The sequence below is a fragment of the Sorex araneus genome, chromosome 4 (assembly GCF_027595985.1).
Source record: "Sorex araneus isolate mSorAra2 chromosome 4, mSorAra2.pri, whole genome shotgun sequence".
Lineage (NCBI taxonomy): Eukaryota > Metazoa > Chordata > Mammalia > Eulipotyphla > Soricidae > Sorex > Sorex araneus.
This window is the reverse complement of record NC_073305.1, coordinates 193,075,196-193,095,098: the sequence shown is the minus strand read 5'-3', so window position 1 is coordinate 193,095,098 and position 19,903 is coordinate 193,075,196. Positions and strand designations below refer to the sequence as shown.

Here is a 19,903-nt window from a genome sequence, read left to right as displayed (position 1 = left end):
ACCAGGCCGCCGCGGCCAGCCAAGCACTTTTTGGGTTTGGCTGCCGCTTCCTCTGAGCTCAACAGATTTTTTTTTTCCCGGTCTCGCCCTCCCTGGAGGGGGCGCGGCGGATGGAAGGCGAGAGCGGCCCCCAGCCAAGAGGTTTTTAATATTACACTTTAATAGGTTTCAGAAGGCCCCGTGGAGAAATGCTAATAGGCTGAAATGTCAGAATCGAGAGGGAGTCAGTTCGCGCTCAGCCGATCTAATCCTTTTTTCTGCTCTGATTTTTTTAGGGGGAGGGGAGGGGCGCGCCCACGCAGAGCCAAGCCTCGGGGAGGGCGGGGCGCGCGGAGCCGGTCCGGTCGCCGGGCCCGGGCGGGGGGCCGGTCCGCGTTTCTATAGGAACCCCCTTTCAGAAGATTAGACTCACCGCTGCCCGCCGCCGCGGCCTCTCCAAAATATTAATCAGTGACCATCTGACACCGCGTTTCTGGGAGGGACCCGCAGGCCGGGGCTAGGAAAACGGCCTTCGCGCCTGCCCATCCCACCCCACCTCGCTCCTGGGGGAGAGGAATGAATCGCGGCTTTGTTTTAAGGTGGGGGGGAGGGTAAAAGCAGCTCTTGTCTGTTTTGGCGTCTCCGCTGCGCGTTCTCCTTGGCGCGCCCCGGGGGAGGTGGGGGACAGGGGCCGGGCGCGGGGTGTAGGTCGGTGGGCCCCCACGTCCTTCCCGGGTCCCTCGGCTCGTCACCTCCTCCTGCGAGCAGGAAGCTGACAGGAGGCCCATTAAACCGCGCCTAGCAAAGCCCTGGATTGCGGCGACAACCATCTTCCTCTATTTTGATCACTCAGCCCAGACGCTGGGGGAGGGGGAGGAAAAGGGGGGAGGAGGAGAAGAGGAGGAGGAGGAGGAGGAGGAAAGGCGGGAGCAGGGAGGGGGGGTAGGAGCTGGTGGAGGGGGAGGGCTGCCTAGAAACGGCTCGGAAAAATTCTCACCACCAGTTTTGATCATTCAGCCCCGCCGAGGGGAGCCTGGAAACTGCTGGAGCTCCTCGGGCCGTAATTGGTTTTATAGGAATGGCCGAGCGCCAAGGTGTTTACATGCGCGTGATGGACAGCGCGCGCGGCCAATGGTTGGCGGCGGGGGGCCGGCCCGGGGGGAGGCGGGCTCGGGGGAACAATGCGTGTTTCTTCACCGCCGAGCGCTCCCCTCCCCCCGCCGCCCGGCCCCCCTTCCCCACCCCCCCGCTGGCTTTTTTTTTTTTTTTTAGATCCAGCGAGAGGAACTTGAAAGGGGGGTTGTGTAATGTACCTTTTCCAATCCCGGGCTGTATATGGAGATTTGGGATTCTTTAAACCGGCGCTACCTGGATTTTATTAAAAAGCGGGGCGCCCGGCGGGAGGAAAGCTGGCTTTCCCGGGGGCTGCGGGAGCCCGGCCGCGGGAGGGCGGAGGAGTTGGCGCGCCGCGCGCTCGTCCCGGGGAGCGGTTTTCTACCAAAAAAAGGAAAGGCGGGCAAAAAGTGTGAGCTGGCCGCGGGTGGCGAGCGGGAGCAGCGGCCGCGGCATGGCGCGTTGCACGGGCGTCTAGGCGCGCCGGGAGCCCGGGCACCCGCCCGAGTCGTCGTCGCCGGAGCCCGGAGCCGCCGCGCCAGGTACGCCGCGGGCCCGCTCGCCCTGGGCGCGCCACGGTCCCCAAACTTCTCCGGCCTCCGCGCCGGCCCGCCTCCCCCTCGGGGTGCAGCCGGGGGTCCCCGCGGTTCTCCGGCGGCCCTGCGCGCGCTCGGGGAGCGGGGCCGGCGAGACGGGGGTCGTCCTGGGCGGGGTGGGACGGCGCCCCCGGTCCTCACCGGAGCCCGCAGCCCCGCTCCACCCTCCCCAGCCCGGCCCGGGGCCGTCGGTTCCCCTCTTGGTTCCCGGCGGGCGGCAGGGGACCCAGGGACGCCGAGACGTTTTCGATTATAGGCTGTTTTTAATTAAAAGCCGGAATTCAGCCATTTTAACTGCACTTCAGAGGGGGAGCAAAGTGGGGAGAAGGCGGCCGAGCCTGCAGATGGCCGAGGCCGCTGCTTCTCCCGGCGAGCGCGGCCGTGCGGGGGTTTTCACCCCGACCTCCTCCAGCCGGGGCGCCGGGCAGGCTCCGAAGCCCCGGCTTTTACGGGAAAGCGGCACGAAGGGCTGTTTTTTAAAAAATCACGGGAAGCTCCTCGCCGCCTTAGACATGTCTCTTCGGATGTGGCGATCTTAGATTTTTTTTCGTTCCAAAGTAAACGCGGATCTGGTAACCGGAGCGAGGGCGGGCGGGCGGGCGGGCTGGGGTGGCTGGAACCAGACCTGGGTCGGAGAAGCACCCTCGGCAGAGTTGGGGAAGGGACCCCGCAGAAGGAGCGGGGTCTCGGGGAGCTCGGAAGGCCTGCAGCTCGGGGGGCTGCACGCGGGGAGAAGGGCGCGCACTGCCGGCCAGACGCGCCGGGGCCTCCCCGCCGCAGGAATCCGAGCTGCAGCGGGCAGTGGACGGCGAGGGAAGGGGCTGGCTCCGAGACCCCTTCCCGCCCCCGCGGGGATGGCAAACGACAAATCTTTTAAACAAACAGCTTTAAACTGGAACTGCAGGGGGATTTACATCCGAGGCTGGGGGAGGCGCCCCTCCGTCGGCCGGCGCTGTGAAGGTCTCCTTTGTAGGTTATTTTGGGGGTGGGGGGGAATGTCGGGTAGAAGCAGACCCTTGAGCCCTTCGCTTCCCCTCTGACGCCCCCACCCCACCCCCACCTCCTCTGCGCCAGGCCACGTCCCCGGGCCGCAGGATTCGCAGGTCTGGGCTTTGGAAAATGAAACCAAAGCTTGTTTTGAAGGATTCTTTCCAGTCCTCAGGCGAGAATGCCACGTCTGGGGCCTCACGCCCCGGCTCGGCTAGGGGCCGGGGCGAGCGGGGCCGCGGGAGGGGGCGGCGAGGCTCCTTAAAAAGACTCCCCCGGCCCGGCGCCCTCTCCCCCACCCCACGGCGCATTCCGCGGCGCGGGGCGCGCTCTGGAGCCCCGGCTCGGAGCCGGCGGCGGGGGCCTCGGGAGGTTAAATATTAAACTTGGAGGATCAGATAGTGACATAGCGTTTAAGCAGACATTTCGAACCGCTCGTGGAAAGGTTTCAGCCCGGAGCATGTGACGCCCAGGAATAAAACACTCGGGAGGTTTGTATTGACGCCGTCCGGGCGCTGCCCGGGCCCTGCCCGGGACTCGGGAGGACCCGAGCGCCGCTGGGCCGCGCCGGACTCGGTCGGCCCGACGGGGAAGCCCCGAAGGCCTTTTATTTTTTTGCTCCCTCTCCCCACCCACTTTAGAAAAGAAAGCAGGAGGATTTTTCCTCTCCTATGGAAGCGGGGCCCGGGTTCTGCAGCCCGGGAGCGCGAACGCCCTTTCTGAAACTTGTTTCTTTTCTGTTTTTTTTTGTTTTTGTCCTGTCCCCCTCCCCTTTCCCCCTCTCTGTTGCTCCCGCGGCCGCCTCCGGTCCCCGCCAAGACGCCGGGTGCGCCGCCTCCTGTCGCCGCTCCGCCTGGCCGCCCGGAGGGGCCCCGCCGCCGTCCTCCCGCGCGCTCCGCGCCCCGCGCCCCGGCCGGCCGCCGCCATGCCCGCCGCGCCCGCGCCGCCCGAGGACTCCGGGACGCCGCCGAGGCCGCACGTTTAGGTCGCCCTGAGCGAGGCCGGCGGGCCGGGAGGGGGGCTGGCCGCGGCACTCCGGCGGAGGATGGATGGCCGAGACTTCGGGCCCCCGCGGTCCGTGCACGGCCCCCCGCCGCCGCTGCTGTCCGGCCTGGCCATGGACAGCCACCGCGTGGGCGCGGCCGCGGCCGGACGCCTGCCCGCCTCTGGCTTGCCGGGCCCGCTGCCGCCCGGGAAGTACATGGCCGGCCTCAACCTCCACCCGCACCCGGGTAAGTGCCGGGCGCGCGGCCCGCCCTCCGCGTACCCGGGATCCTGGGGAGGGACGCCGGGTGGAAACGCGCGCGTCTCCCGGGGCCGCGGGCGGGGAGCGCAGTCGGCTCGCCGGGCCGCAGCCCGCGTCCTCCGGGTCCTCCGGCTTCCCAGAGCTCCCGCGTCTGCAGAAACCCAGGCGGCCGGGGGTGTTCACGCCCGGACCCATCCCCGCGGCTGCAGCGCGGGTGCGCTTGTCAAAGTCTGGGCGTGGAAAGCAGGGGCTGCTACCCCCAGGCGCTCCCAGAGCGTCCTGGAGTGGGAAGCCTTGATCATTGCCCTTGGCTGCATGAGCGGCCCGGAGCACCCATCTGCCCTCTGTCGGGTCGCCGGCCAGCCCTCGAGCAGGATGCACACGGGAGCCCCCTTTCAGAGGGAGAGAGCTGCGGTCCCAGGACCCCGTCCCTGACCTTGGTTCAGGGAAACCCTCGTGTTGGGCGGTGCAGACCTGGGCTGAAGCTTTGCACCCGCCGGAGGGGAAACTTGAGGCTTGCAGAGGGAGGCGGTGCACGTTGTGGGACTGCTGGCTGTCTCCAGCCCGGGCAGGACCCCCCCCACACTCCCCACATTCACAAAATTTCCAGCACCAGGTCGATGGCCAGGCTGGAGGATCCCTGGCCAGCCACTACCCAGGCGGACTCAGCAGCCCAGGAAGTTCTGATCTCCCTACGCTCTGCTCGGGCTCCACTGGCCGCTGCCCACCTTGGTCAGGAGGGAAGCCCCAGGCCTGCTGGGAGAGCCGGTTTGTCCCCTCCTGGGCTTCCAGACTACTGCCTGGCCTGCCTCACTGGAACTTTGGGAAAAGCCACCTTTGCTGCCGAGCGTGGCAGAGTGGTGTTGAACGTTTGTGTCTCTTGTGAAGCACCCTGTGACCCCCTCCCCAGTGTCCTTGAGGTCTTGGTGAGGAGAAGCACCCCCTTACAAGTAGCCACCTGGATTCAGCCTCCCCGATTCTGCGTGTCCTTCCAGCCTGCTTTGATTTTTCTCCTGGAACTTTTCAGGAACGAGTCCCTACTCTAGGGACAAAGGGCCTTTGTGAGGTGCAGGGCTGGGCGGGGTACACCCCCCAAGCACGGAGATCCCCTGCAGCCTGGGCACCCCACACTCCAGCCACTGCATCTCCAAGGAGTGGGAGCAGGGCTTTTTTAAACTCTCGTCCTGGGGGGGCACAGTGTGGATGGCGGGGGCGGCCCAGGGCTAAGGAAGGGCCTCAGGGCCCATCCCCTTTCTGTTCCCCAAGAGTTCTTACATTTGTTGTTGAGCGTATGAGATCACTCAGTTGGGCCTGGAGCGTCCCTGTCAGAGGCAGGGAGAAGGCGCAACTGGTGTGGCCGTGGTGCCAGCCCTGCACCCGGCGAGCCCGCCTGCCTGCCCAGCGCCTTCGGGAGGGGGAGGCTGGCTGAGAGGCCAGGCCAGGGGATCCGATCCGGCTGGCAGGACGAGGAAGTGCAGTGGGAGGCGGCCCGGGGGCCTGTCTGGGCACCTCCTGTGCAGAGCGGCTGGACTTGTGCATGCTCAGCGGCTGAGGTCATGGAGGAAACGGGACGGGAGCGCGGCCAGGCCAGGGTCGGCCGCGGAGGAGGACGCGCAGGCCAGAGCTGCCTCTCCGGCCCAGCTCTCTGGGAGGGAAGAGGGTGCAGGCCCCCGCAGGGACCCCCAGACCTGGGCGTGCTTATCCCATCTCCCCGGGAGTCGGCGTGCCCGTGGGGTGCTGCTGGCTCTGGCTCTGCTGTTTGGGGTTACAGATTCCTCAGCCCAGAGCCCTGCCCTGCTCTCCTTGTGGGGGTGCAGGTGCTAAATTCTCCCTGCCCCTCCTTTTCCTGGCTGTCAGTTCCTGAGCTTTGGCCAGCGTGCTCTGCCCCCTCTTTATTTGTTTATTTTTGTTCTGGAAAGGACCTGAGAAGTTGAACTGTTTGCCTGAGGTCACACAGTTCGGGAGAGACACCCCCCCACCCCCCCACGGGGCTCCCGGGTCTGGGAGGGGAGTGCATGGCTGGGGACAGGGCCCCTGCAAGGGTTATCTGTGGGGGGCTCCGGGGCTTGTCCAGTGGGAGGCCAGTACTGCTTTCCTTTCCCATCGCCCTGGGGGCTGCTTGGGCCAGGCACTAGTGAGTGACCAGCATCCTGCCCCCTTCTCGGGCTGGGCTCCTGTGCCACTGCCCTCATGTGCCGGTTAGAGCCATCGGGTTGATTTTGTGCCCCCAGGTCTGTTCTCTGGGGGCTTGCTTCTGGGGCTGCATACTGCGGGTGGGGGACACTGGACAGTAGCCCCTGGATGGCCTGCCCCGTGGCTTTATCTCTGGAATTCAGCCTCAGTCGGCTGGATTGATTTAAAAAGATTAATCGGGGCCGGGTGGGGTTGGCGGAGTGCTGCGGGGCTCGGGAGAAGGGGGATTCCCCGAGCGCGCAGCGGGCTGCGGGTGAGCTGGCATCGGGCCCCAGAGCCTCCATGCTTGGGCTCTCGGCCCTGGCCTCTTGCTTCTCTCTCCTCCCGTGTCGTGATCTCGTGCTTCTTCAGCCAGTGAATTCCAGCCTGCCCTGCCGACTAGGCACCCCTCTGGCCCCGAGGACCCAGCAGTGGCTGCACAGACAGAGATCTCTGCTCTCCTGGAGCGCTCTCGTCCTAGTGTGGGAACACACCCTGCGGCCAGGAGGGCCCTTGCCTGGAGAACTGCAGGCTGGGCGGGGAGGAAAGTGTGGAGGGGTGTGCGGGAGCCCAGCCGGGTTGTGAGCCCGTGGAAGGGAGGGGCCGGGAGGGCGAGGACTGTCCCTGAAGGCCAGTAATGAGGTCTTGGAATTTAAGACCTTGAGTGGCGAGGACACTGTGGAGGGATTCAGATGCAGGGGGGTGGGGGTGGGGGACTCGGACTGAAGGACATTGTGCAGAACTGGCCTGAACTCGCGGAGAAAAAAAAATGCTTCTGGTCTGCAAGACAGAGGAAAGCCAAGAATCGTTCCTGATTCAGAGAGCCCAGAGAAACGGGCACCGTGGCAGGCCACGTGTGGCCCTGGAGTGGGTGTGGGCTCAGGGAAGAAGTGGTTCTGAAGGGCTCGTGGGGTCCAGAACATTGCCCACCGCTGCTGGCGTACGTGGCCGATGAGGTGTCCGGTCAATACCAGGTTTCCTGCCACCACTGCCGAGAACTGCACGGTGGTTACGTAAGAGTCTGGCTTTGTGTTTGGAAGGCGGGTCCTGGAAGTGCCTAGGCCAGGGGAGGCAGAGGCCACCACGCAGCCTCTCCGGGAATGAATGGCCCCCTGGCTCGGGAGAGAGTAGACAGCACCTGTGATTCACAAGTACGCTCGCAGGCTCCTTGCAGAAATGACAGAGCATTGCTTAGGGGTGCTCTGCAGTGCCCGGAGCTGGACGGGCCAGACAGTCACTTGGACTGTTGCAGACTTTGGTTTGACTGGGGAATGATTCCAGAACCTGCGTTTACAACCATTTGTCTGGGGGGCTTTCGAGACAGAATAGTGAGGGCGCTTGCCCTGCACGCAGCCACCCTGGGTTTGATCCCTGGCCCTTGTGTGGTTCCCAAAAATAGCCAGGACTGATTCCTGAGCACTGCTGAGTGTCGCCCCCAAACATACAGGGACCAAAAATAAAACCATGGGTCTAGGCAGGTGGGAGATGCCCTGGTTGACAAGGGGCTGGGCCAGGGAGGAGGCTGTGGGCCTGAGGCTGGGAGGGGGTTGTCTGGTTGGCTCCAGGGCACAGTGGAGGGCCAGGGGTGGGGCCAGCAGTTGGGGTTGTGTGGAGGGACAGACTGGGAAGCAGGCAGCGATGGGGCATTCTTGATTTAAAGGTGGACTGCCCTGGGGCTGGAGCGATAGTACAGTGGGGAGGGCGTTTGCCTTGCACGTGGCTGACCCGGGTTCGATTCCCAGCATCCCATAGGGTCCCCTGAGCACCGCCAGGGGTGATTCCTGAGTGCAGAGCCAGGAGCCTGTGCATTGCTGGGTGTGATCCAAAAAGCAAAAAAATAAACAGTAAAACCCAAAACACTAAGGTGGTCTGCCCAGGTTCCCTTGGCTGCTGGCCCAGCCCAGCCCCCTGTGACATCACTACAGGTCCTGCACATGTGAGGGACATCTCCACGACATCCCATTCTCTGTGCCCAGCTTCAGTGGGGACAGGTCTTGGGTCACCCAGGACCTACTGGGGTTGGGGTTGTGGCCAGGGCACCTGTGGAGCCTGGCCCTCCAGAGCACATCTCTGGCTCAGACTCATGGGACCACAAGCTTCTCATACTGGGCTGGAGCAATAGCACAGTGGGTAAGGCATTTGCCTTGCACATGGCTGACCCGAGTTCGATTCCCAGCATCCCATATGGTCCCCCGAGCACCGCCAGGAGTAATTCCTGAGTGCATGAGCCAGGAGTAACCCCTGTGCATTGACGGGTGTGACCCAAAAACCAAAAACAAAAAAAAAAAGCTTCTCATACTAACGGTTCTGCCTCAGCCAGCAGAAAGCCAAGTGTGGCGTGGCTGCTACAGCCTCTGCAGGCAGCAGCTGGGCTCCCTGCTTCAGATCTTGAGCCTCTGCTTACTGGGCTTGAGTGGAATCTCAAGGCCTTGGTGTTTCCATCTGTGAAATGGGACTGTTGCATCCTTTCTCGGTACCGGATTGGTGGGTGGGTGAAGCCTGAGCTCTGAGCGGGCTGCCGGGCTCCGTGTGGCCTGCACAGGCCCAGCCCTGTACTAGAGTATGAGTGATTCGTGCAATTACAAGGATCATTAGCGGTGAGTCAGGATCCCTCACTGTGGGCTGGATCTCTCCCAGGGGACCGGGGAGAAGGTCCAAAGGCCAGCTAGGCCGGCTTTGCACAGGGGAGTCCTAGGTTCTACCTGCAGTGTCCCATGGGCTCCTGAGCACCAAGGGTCAGGACTCCAGGCTGCTCGCCAGGACAGCCCCCAGCAATGCTGGCTGTGGCCCCAAGCCAGAAGCAGAGTGCGCTCTTCCCGCGCCGCTGCGGACTAGTGCCAGAATTCCGACAGGGACCCCTGTTGAGGGTTTGTTTGTGTTTTTCCGGTTATGGGGGCCACACCCAGCAGTGCTCAGGGCTTACTCCTGGCTTTGCAGTCAGGAATCCCTCCTGGTGGGCCCAGAGGACCATATGGGTGCCGGGGACTGGCTACGCGCAAGGCAAGTGCCACCCGCCGTCTGGTTGCTCTGCCCTGATGCTGAGGATCGTCCAGGTCTTGTCTTCCTGTGTCACGTGCAGCCGATGAACTGCGAGCCGCTCTCATCGCGTGTTAATTGATTTTTAATGATATGGACTTGCCCCGTCATCTGCTGGCCTGCTTGGTACCCCTGGAACTCCCACCCCTCGCCCCCCCTTTTGCTGGTGCTTCGACTTGTTTTTCCTGTTTCCAAGCCTTCCATCATCCACGGGCCTGCGCACAGCTGCCTGCTCTCTGCTCACTCCTTTCCTGTTGGCAGGGAGCACTGGTTGCCGATTCCTGGCTGCCCTGGAATATTCCACTCTTCAAGGGGGCAACATGGAGTGTTCTCTGGGCGTGGGTGTTTGGGGATATGCGCTGTTTGTGAGCATCCGGACAGATCCGATTCTGTAGTGCCCAGGAGGGAAGGTTTCTCGTGGGGCAGAGGGTGGGGAGCTCGGTGTGCCTGTGCGTGTTTGTGTGCGTGTGTGCTGCGGCTTCAGTGGGAATAACTTCTGTGTTCTCTCCCGCATTCCAGGAGCTCCACGTCTTTGCTGACACTTGATACCGTCTATTTATTTGGTTTCTCTTTATTCGAGAACATACATGGAGATATTTCGCTGTGTGCTTTTAAAAATCTTTTTACTGATTGTGTGTGTGTGTGTGCGCGCGCTCCATACCTAGTAATGCTCTGGGCTTACTCCTGACTCTGCTCAGGAATCATTCCTGTTGGGACCCGGGGACTATATGCGGAGTTGGGGACTGAATTGTGCCTTATTCTCATTTTTTTTTTCTTTTTGGGTCACACCCGGTGATGCACAGGGGTTACTTCTGGCTTTGCACTCAGAAATTACCCCTGGCAGTGCTCGGGGGACCATATGGGATACTGGGAATCGAACCCGGGACGGCTGCATGCAAGGCAAATGCCCTACCCGCTGTGCTATCGCTCCAGCCCGGCCTAATTCTATGAGCTCTCTCTGGACCCTTGTATGAGCCTTTCCTTTGCTCCCCGACACCTTTTCTTTCTTTCTTTCCTTTTTTTTTTTTTTAAATGTTTTTGGTTTGGGGCCATACCAGGTGGTGATGCTCACTCAGGGCTTTCTCCTGGCGGAGCCCAGGGGGTCATATGGGATGCGGGGGATTGAGCTGCACGCAAGGCAAAACGCCCTGCCCTCCCTCTGTACTCCCGCTCTGTACTCTTGCTCTGGCCCCTCTTTAGTTTTTTGAAGCCATACCCCGTGGGCTCAGCACTCACTCCTGTCAGGGCTCAGGCTGTGTGTGGCGCAGGGGATAGAACCCCGTCGCCCAGATGCACAGCAAGTGCCCTCCCCTTGTGCTATCACTGGCCCCTGAAAGCTGTTTCTCTGCAGGGCTTGGTTTGGCCACACCAGGGAGTGCCGGAGGCAGTTTCCTGGCGCCTGGCCCTGGGCTGGCCCTGCAGGGCTGTGCCTGGGGCTGTGCAGGTCTGCTGTCTGCCCCCGGTCCTGTTCCGTCTACCGGCTCCCTGCCCCCTGGCTGCCCTTGTTTTGATATCCACTTTTAACTTGTTTGCCTGTTTCCTTGGCCTTTTCTCAACCCCTTTCTGTGTCATGCCCTGTGCCAGCCAGCCAGTGACTGCTTTTGAAATTCTGTTGTTTTTTTTTTGTTTGTTTGTTTTGGGGCCACACCTGGCAGTGCTCAGGACTGGGTCCGGGCTGTGTGCTCAGGGATGACTCCTGGCCGTGCTCAGGGGACCCTGTGGGATCAAACCCGGCGGGCCGCGTGCAAGGCAAGTGTCGTCCCTGTTGTCCCATCTCTCTGGCCCCGCTGGTGGTGTCTGTGGAAGTCAGGATTTTGTGGAGACAGTTTGGGTGAATTGTGATGGGAGTAGCAAGCCTGGGAAGGGCCATTTCCTTCTCTGGGTTTTCCCTCAGACGTTTGAGGGTGTGGTAGGGGGGTCAGCCGATTGGTCCCAGCGTGGCGCTGCTGTCTGTTCCGTGTTCTGATCGGTTTGCCAGACAGACGATTGGGTTTAAACCGGTTTATTATCACGGCTTTGTACGTATTATTTACATCTGATCCACAAGGCATAATAAAATTTATTTCTCTTATTTCCTGGAGTTGCTGATTGCTTTTTTCCCTCCCTGTTGGCTGGGATTTGTCCAACTCTGACTCCCACCTCCCAGGTGGTTTTTCTTTCAGGTCGGTTTCCTTGGTAAACGCACTGACTCTTAGAGCTCTCTTTCTTGGATTTCGTTTGTTCTGGGGAGGCTGGAGGAGGGGCTGCGGATTGGGGGTGGGGCTGGCTGGGTGGGTGGGGCGGGGGATGGTGCAGGTTCCGGTTGGTTTGAAGCGTGCTTGCCTGCCCTTTGACCCACCGCGAAGTCCTTCTGGACCGCGTGTGCGGCGCTCAGGGTTACTTGTGGCTCTGTGTTCGGGAATCACTGAACCCAGGTTGGCACATGCAAGAAAGCGGGTTACTAATCCGCCGCCCTATCTCTCTGGCCCGCTCCCTGGAATTCTTTTTTTTTATCTTCTTGTTTCAGCCCGGTCTACTCCCTTGGAGCCGCATCCCAGGCCTCTGTGCTCTTTCTTTTCTTTTCTTTTTTTTTTAACTGCTTTTCGTCCTTGTTTTGCTGAAGCATATCCTGAGGTAGCATTCCATGAAGGATACAGAGAAGGCGCATTCTTCTGAGGCCTGGCGTGCCTGAAACGCCTTTTCTCGCCCTTACACATGATGGGCGTTCAGGGAATGATTTCCCCACTGTGTTGAAGGAATTGCATCATCAGCCCTGTGACTTTTGAGGCTAGAGATGCTATTTTGATTCTGACTTTTGTATGTGCTCTGCCCCGCCCCTCCCCATTCCCACAGCTAATGAGTCTTTCAGAGTCACAGAATAATGAGTAGCTGGGGTTCTGGAAATCTGTTTATTTGTTTTTTGGCCACTCCCACAGTGGTGCTCAGGGCTTACTCCTGGCTCTGTGCTCAGGGGTCCCACCTGGGGGGGCTCGAGAGTCTTTGTAGTTCTGGGGGCCACCTCCAGTTTGCCCTCCCTGCCGTGCCTCTTCCATCCTGAGCTCTGGAGTTCTTGCACGTGCTTAAGGTGGCTGAGACGTGTTGCCCAACCTGTCCTTGCTTCAGTTTTTTTCTTTTGTAACATGAGTAATCATGCCCCCTCTTTAGGTTTAAAGAGGACAGAATGAATTTGTGTACGTACGTATATGGAACATTGTTTGAATAACTAAGTCTCCTGGGGTGTTTTCTTTTGGCCACACCTGGTGGTGCTCAGGGCTGACTCCTAGCTCTGTGCTCAGGGATCACTCCTGGCCCATTCGAGACCATCTGGGGTGCCTGGGATGGAACCCAGGTCAGCTTCAGGCAAGGCGAATGTCCTCCCTGCTGTGCTCTCACCCCGCCTCCCCAGCGATGCTCAGGGCTTGTCCTGGCTCTGGGCTTAGGGATCATTCTTGGTGGGCTCGGGGAACCATACGGGGTGCCTGGGAATGAGTCCACATTTGCCGCTTGCGAGGCAGGCGCCCTCCCTGCTGTCCTGTCACTCCGGCTTCCCTGTTTATTTTTGGGGCCACACCCCGTGTTTCCCAGGGCTTCCTGACTCAGTACTCGGGAGTCATTCCTGGCAGGCTGTATGAGATGCCTGGGATCGAACGTGGTTGGCAGCGTGCTAGGCCAGCATCCTGCCCCCTGCAGTCTCTCTCCAGCCCCCTCTATTTTTGGTCTTGTTTTCGGTGCCCCAGCACCGCTCCTGACTGCCTGGGGACCCCCTGCGAGTCTCCTAACACAGGCCCCCTGCATGCCCTCTTGGCCCAGCCCGTTGAGTACTTGTCCCTGCAGCCCCTCACCTACATAATGTAATTTTTTTGCAGGGTACACCCTTCGTTCTCAGGGCTTACTCCTGACTTTGCACTTAGGGATCACTCCTGACAAACTTGGGGCGCCCTATGGGTTCTGGGGATCAAACCCCAGGTCTGTCACGTGCAAGACAAGTGCCCTCCCTGCTGTCTCCCTGCTGTCCCGTTGAATTTCCCTGTTTTGCCCGCCTTCATTCATTTACTTGGGGGTTGTCCACCTGCCAGGCAGAGTTCTGGGGACGCTCCCCAGAGCGGAGCCTGGGCTTCTTGCCTGCGGAGCACTGCGGCCTGCAGCCCCGGAGCACTCTCTGGCTCTGGTTGGTTTTCTGTCTGAACCTCACCCAGTGGACTCAGGACCACTCCCAGCAGAGCTCGGGGGACCCTGCATGCGAAGCTCCAGCCCTCTGTGCCCCCACTGCACTCCCTCGTTGAACTTTTGTTTCTGTTCCGGGGCCTCTCCTCGTGGTGTTCAGGGCTGACTCCTGGCTCTGCTCTCAGGGGCCCTCTGTGGTGCCCAGGATTGAACCTGGGTCTGCGCGTGCAAGGCCAGCACCCTCTCTGTCCTGTCGCGCCTGGTTTTGATTTTTAAATTCTACTTTTGAGGAGCTGGGTTTGCTGTCGGTCCTGAGGGTGGGACTCGGGTTCATGTACACCAAGGCACCTGCTCTGCCGCTTGAGTGATGGCCCTGGCCCCTCTTCTCCTTTGGGTGATTCTGTACTTGTTTCATGCCTGTTCGCATGTATACCCGCCTTTATCTGTATGTTCTTGCCATATCTCGGCCGTGGTTAGTGCTGGTGATCTCTTGGTGTTAGGCTGAAGCTGAGGGTTCTCAGTGCCGGTGGGGGGGGTTCAGGTGGGAGCTGGGGGGCGTTGTAGCCTATGATGGATGAATGTTTCCAGATCTCTCCCAGCCTCTGCCTGGAGCCTCTCGCTTCCAGCTGGCAGCCCTGCCGTGACCCCCAGGGTTCTGGGTCCCTAGTGAGCAGAGGTCTGCCCCCCCATCTCTGCACCCCAGCCGTCTCAGGGACAAACTGCACTTTAGGTGGTGTACTTGTCGTCCTGGCTGAGGTATCGGCACCCGCAGGCCCACACCTGTCTGCGTGGCTGTCTGCAGGGGGGGAGGGCACGCCCCTCTCCCTGCAGGCCATTGCTGTCACTTCCTTCTTCACGCCTTTGTCCCCACCTCTGGCCTGCTTTCCTGGGAAGACTCCACCCCTTCCTTCCTTTCTGGGGCCATCCCAGTCTGGAGAGGGACCCACCCCTGCTGATGGAGTCTTCAGGAGCCTGGGGCCAGGCCTGCCTCAGGATTTGCATCTCTTTGGTTGGGCCTTGACCCCCTGGGAGCCCCCTGGGGGCTGGGCTGGGCTGGAGTTCTGGTTTGGGGTGGGGGCAGACTGGGAGGAACTGGGAGGGAATGGCCGAGATTCCAGCACTTGACCCTCGGGAGCCTTGTGGGGCAGGCGCAGGGTGGGGGGCTCAGGCTGAGTACTGTGCTGACTGGGGGCAGGGGGTATGCAGACTTGGGGCGCTGCTGGGACTTCTTTGGGCCAGCCCCTATGCCGGGCAGGTCCCTCCCCTCCTGGCATCCTGGCAGGGGCATCTGGCTGGTGTCCATGGCTCATCTTGGATTCCTGCGACCGTTGGCCCTCGGCGGCCCAGTTGCCAGGTCCTTGGGTGCCCTAGAGGGTGACAGGGTCACACAGTCCCTGAACCAGGCAGGGTAAGCCGCCCTCCCCTCCAGTGCAGGATGAGCCTCTGGTTTGGGAGAGGAAACTGGCTCAGAGAAGTTGGGTGCCTTCCCCAAGGCTGCACAGCGGTGGGCAGCTCTCGGAGCCCAGGGGCCAGGGGCTGGGGAGATCAGCGTCTGGACGGGGGATTTCCTCTGCTTCCTCCGTGACTCGGTGTGACCTGGCCTCTGGTGGCAGTTTGGCTGGTTGCGCACGTGTTTACTGACAGCCCCTGGACTTTATTTCTAAGATTCTGTCCCGGGCTGCTGTAGAAGGCCTGGGTCCGGTTCCTGACACCTGGTCACTCTGCGTCATCTGGAATGATCCCCCAGACCTGAGCGGGAAGTAGCCCGAAGCATGGCCAGGTGTGACCGCCCCCAGACCAAGGCAGGACCCTGCTCTCCTGCCCAAAAAGGGTCTTTTATTCTTGGTTTCGGTGGGACCCGGTGGTCGGCCCCGTCTCCGTGGAGTGAGCCTGGGTTCTGTTCCCAGCACTGAAGAACAGAAGCACTTTCTGTTTATTGTCGGGGGCCACGCGCAGGAGTACTCTGGGGCCACTCCTGGTGGTGCTGGTTGCCAGAGGGCTCCGTTCTGGCGCCCAGCACTGGGCCAAGGCCCAGTGGTCACAGCTGGGAGTAGCCCGAGTACTGCTGGGTATGGCGGGGAGGAAAAAAACACAGACCGGCCCCCCCATGGTATCTGTTTTGGGGTTTTAGATCTACAGAGTTGAGTGCAGGGCCTGGAGTGATATTCGATCCCTGGCATTCCTTATGGGCCCCTGATCCCCACCAAGGAATCCGGGAACCCCTGAGCCTTGCTGGGGGTGGCTCCAAAACAACAAAGGATTGAGAGCAGACCTACCTGTGTTGTGGCCCCTGTGCATAGACTAGCACTCCGGCCGCTGGAGCCCCGTCTGCTCGGGGACCCTGGACAAGGGCCTTGTGACTCGCGTGGGGTGAGCTGGGGTGACTGCTCCTGCATCCCAGCCTTTTATTAAAAAAAAATTGGGGGGTTCTTAGTGATGTTCAGGGGTCCTGGGGCCCTTTCCTGTGATGGTCCTGAGCCAGCGAGGTCACTTGGGGCCCAGGCCTGCTGTGACTTGTCACCGTGAGGCCTAGTGAAGCCATCCAGGGTTCTGTGTCCAGCGACCCCTGTCCCAGCCCGGCCCCATCCCCCAGCTTGTCTGAATTGGCTCCACTGTGGCCAGACTCGGGGCTCAGTCCCTGTCCCTCATGCCGACTGCCCCTAGGTGGAACCGGAACCCAAGTTCCCAGTTCAGAGCTGGGAAACCCCAGGGCGGGTACTCGGCCAGCAGTCCCTGTGACTGACTCGTGCTGCCCGGGACCAGGTCTGCAGTTTGAGTGCGCTTTCAGGGGCTGAACACGCAGACATACGGACTTGGGTGCAGACTGACAGGCTACCATGCCCACACATGCACATTCATGTGTGCACCCAGACACATGAGGCACATGCGTGTTTGCAGGCATGGCATGCCCACCCATGCACAGGTGTGCACATGCACACAGGAACACGTGAGCACACATGGGGTAGAGCTGTGCTGTTCAGCTCACGCGCGGCCTTGAGCCCAGAGTTCACCCACACCCCTATGCTCTCCACTCGGCCCCCAGATAGCACTGTGCCGGCGGGTGGCAGGTGATCATGGTACTCCTGGTGGTCCAGGGTCTGCTGTGTGCAAGGAAGTCACAGGGCCCAGAAGATCAACCACCTGCAGCTCCTGGTGGGAACCACGTTTAAGGTGTGTCCACTGAAGGTAGCTGGTGTGGCACTTGTGTTTGGGGGTCACACCCTGCAGTGCTCAGGGCTGAGTCCCGGCTGGCAGACCACAGAGGGCTCCCAGGGACTGAACTGTGCAACACCAGCACTTTTACCCTTGTAGTGTCTCTCAGGCCCTTGATTCACCTTTTGTAAAACAAAATTTCAAATAAAAGAGGAAGTGCCCTGGGGGGCCAGACAGATAGTGCAGTGGGTAGGGCACTTGATTTGCAAGCAAGTTTCATCTCCTGCACCTCCTACAGCCAGTCACCTGGTTTGGTGGGGTCTCAGGGCCAGGAATAAACTCCGAGCACCACCAGGTGCAACCGTCCAGAACAAAACCCTAAGGAAACAAAATGAATAAATCTAGTGGAGGTCCCTGCAGAGCGGGCTTGTTTGGGGTCTGGCCAAGCCTGCTGCAGATTTCGGCAGGGGTGGGGTGGGGCGTCTGTTCTGTGTGCTGGGGCCCCACAGGCCGGTGGGGAGGCTGGGGGGCGGGAGCCGTTTGTGGGGTTCTGTCCCCGGGGGAGGGGCCAGGAAGAGCAGGGCCTTGGAAACCCTTTTGCAACCTCGCCAGCCGCTGCTTCCGGTGGCGCCTTCAGCCAACGACGGGAGGAAGCAGGGCCTGCCTGGTGGGTCCCCGCGCTGGGGTCCAGTTAGGGGCAGTGCTGGTGGGCGGCCGGGGCCTGCAGGGCTTGTCCATCTGCTGCTGCAGCTCTGCGGGGGCGCCGAGGGGAGGCGTGGCCCTCCGGGTCTAGGATGTGGTGGTGACCCCGCCCCCCGCGGTGAGTGCGTGGCAGGGGCCGCGGGGTAGCTGAGCTCCCTTGGCCAGCAGACAGTGCCAGGCTCCTCCTGAGCTGACCCTTTCCCGCCGACACCCCTGCAGTGTCCTGAGCCGCCACTAGTGCCGGGCGGGGAGGGGTGTGTGTGTGTGTGTGTGTGTGTGTTTCCCATGTGCCAAGTGGACACTCACAGCCCCCTCGGGTGCTGGGCTCTGCAGAGAGTGTGCGGGAAGCCGTGCCACCGCTGGGGCTGTGCTCCCTGGGCTGAATCCCCCCTCAGCTTCCCTGGCTGCAGAGTGGGGGACAGCCCACCGGGGCGGGGTGGTCTCAACCCGTGCACTCGGGCTCCGGGGCGGGGCGGGCGGCGTGGCCTGACAGCGCCCCTTCTCTCTGCAGGCGAGGCCTTCTTGGGCAGCTTTGTGGCCAGCGGGATGGGGCCCTCGGCCTCCCCCCACGGGAGCCCCGTGTCCCTGCCCTCTGACCTCTCCTTCCGCTCCCCCACCCCCAGCAACCTGCCCATGGTTCAGCTATGGGCCGCACACGCCCATGAAGGTAAGGAGCGCGGCCGGCCGCTGGGGGTGGGAGGACCGGTCCCCACCCTGCCCTCACCCTGGGCACCCACCTGGCCGGCTGTGCCCGGTCCGCTGACCCCGCCCACCCGGCGCTCCTGCCAGGCCCCGCCCACCGGGCAGTCCCAACAGACCCCGCCCACCAGCCACCTCTGCCAGCCCCACCCACAGGGATTTCCCCCACTAGCCACGCCCACCGGACAACCTTATTGGGCCACGCCCACAAAGGCTACGCCCACCGGCGCCCCACCCATCCCCTCCCTGGGGCTTCTTTGTCAGGCCCACCTCCCCCCCAACCTTACAGGGCTGAATCTGTATGTGGGATCTGTGAGCAGCCAGTGAGCTCTTACTTGAGGAGGTCTGGGGGGCGGGCTTCCCTCCCCTTCCCCATCCCTCCCCCTTCTAACCCCCCTCCCCTGCTCCCTGGTGCCTGTTGCTGTCTGGAGAGGCCTGGGACCCTGGTGCTCACTGTCCCAGGCCAGGGAGATTTGGGTCTTGGGAATGTGCCTTGGGCTTTCCTCGGTGTCTCCCCCACTTCCTGCTCCATTGCCATGCCTGGTCATGTGACCCCCTACTGCGGGGTGGGTGTCAGGGTGCTCACCCCTTCTGCTTACAGCCCCTGCTGGGGTCAGAGGGTTGGGCTGGAATCCCGTGTGGGGGCCCAGCTGCTGCGGAACCCCCACTGGGCCTGTGTCCATGTCCTGGCCCCAAGGTTTTCTGTTGTGGTTCATGTGTTCTGCGAGCCCCGATTCCTGGTTTCTGGGAGGGGGTTGTGGGAGGCTGGAAGACTCTGAGGGACAAACTCTCCTCCCTGGAGACCCCGCAGCACTGTGTGGGGGCAGGGAGCGACCTGCCTGGTGTCACCCAGCAAGGCAGAGCTTCTGTCCCCATCACCCGGGACTCCTCCGCTGGGTGGGGTGGCAGAGACAGCTCAGCTCAGTGGTGGGCTGCTTTGCGGGTTTGAGCCCTAGTACCACCTGCACCCACCCCAGCACTACTGGGTATGGCCCTGGGGTCCCCACACGGGGCAGGGGTGGAGGGGTGCAGCTCTGCATCCTTAGGCCAAGGATACCGCAAATGGGCCTGAGCCCCCAAGCATTGCCTGGGAGACCCTACTCCCCAAATCATGTTTCAGGTGTTATTTTATTTACTATTTTCTGGGCCACACTCAGCTGGTTACTCCTGGCTCTGGCTCAGGGGTCACTCCTGGTGGTCATTGGGGTGCTGGGGATTGAACCCAGGTCAGCTGTGTAAGGTAGATGCCTTACCTGCTATAATAATGCTCTTACACTTAAAATTTTAAAAAAAAAATGTCCTGGCAATACCTGGCATTGTTCAGAGCTTTTTCCTGGCTCTGGTCTCAGGGATCACTCCTGGCAGCATGGCAGACACTTCCTGGGGTTCAGACGGTCAGCCCCAGATAGGGCGGGCACCTGGCCCCCGGGCCCCTCTGGGCCCCGAGTTTGCTTTGGTGTTGGCTGTGTGCACTGGAGCCAGCCCTGTGCTCGGGTCACTCCTGCGGGACCATGAGGTGCCAGGGATCGAAGTTGGGCCTCTTGCAAGCACAGCCTGGGCCCACTGGGCGTCTCTGGCCCTTTGTCTTTAAACGCTTACTTAAGTACACGGTCCCATTGCGGAGACGCTGGAGAGAGGGAAGGAGTAGAATCAGGAATCGGGGGATGTGGCGACTCGGACATTTAAATGAGAATCCAGGAGAGTGGACGCTGGACCCCGGGCCCTGGTCCTCACCCTCCCTTCGCACTACTGCAGAGGGGCCCGAGGGCCTGAGCCCAGGGGTCTTCCTGGGATGGAGGGTGGGTCTGGCGGGGCAGGAGGGGCCCAGCCCGCCTTCCCTCTTTTTCCTTCCAGGCTTTGCCCACCTGCCCAGCGGGCTGTATCCGTCCTACCTCCATCTGAACCACCTGGAGCCCCCCGGCAGCGGGAGCCCCCTCCTCAGCCAGCTGGGCCAGCCCAGCATTTTCGATACCCAGAAAGGTGAGGTGCGGTGGTGGGCCACTGTGCCGAGGCCCCCTTGCCACCATCAGAATTCTAGGCGGCACCCAGCTATTACCCAAGTGCTCGGCCCCCCTCC

At 61.7% G+C, this 19,903-nt stretch overlaps 1 protein-coding gene across 3 annotated transcripts in view; it reads left to right on the top strand.

Annotated features, from left to right (window-relative positions):
• Positions 1 to 1,273: 1,273 nt before the first annotated feature.
• The window catches only part of TNRC18 (trinucleotide repeat containing 18), a 51,859-nt gene continuing 33,229 nt past the window's right edge, over positions 1,274 to 19,903 (top strand). For 2 of the 3 annotated variants that reach the window (XM_055136447.1, XM_055136446.1), the window contains exons 1-4: positions 1,274 to 1,634; positions 3,495 to 3,907; positions 17,639 to 17,794; positions 19,681 to 19,806. In XM_055136447.1, the coding sequence (XP_054992422.1) occupies positions 3,721 to 3,907; positions 17,639 to 17,794; positions 19,681 to 19,806 (469 nt within the window). In that variant the 5' untranslated portion in view covers positions 1,274 to 1,634; positions 3,495 to 3,720. The remainder of the gene's footprint in view (positions 1,635 to 3,494; positions 3,908 to 17,638; positions 17,795 to 19,680; positions 19,807 to 19,903) is intronic. The other variant, XM_055136448.1, reaches the window with a different exon arrangement.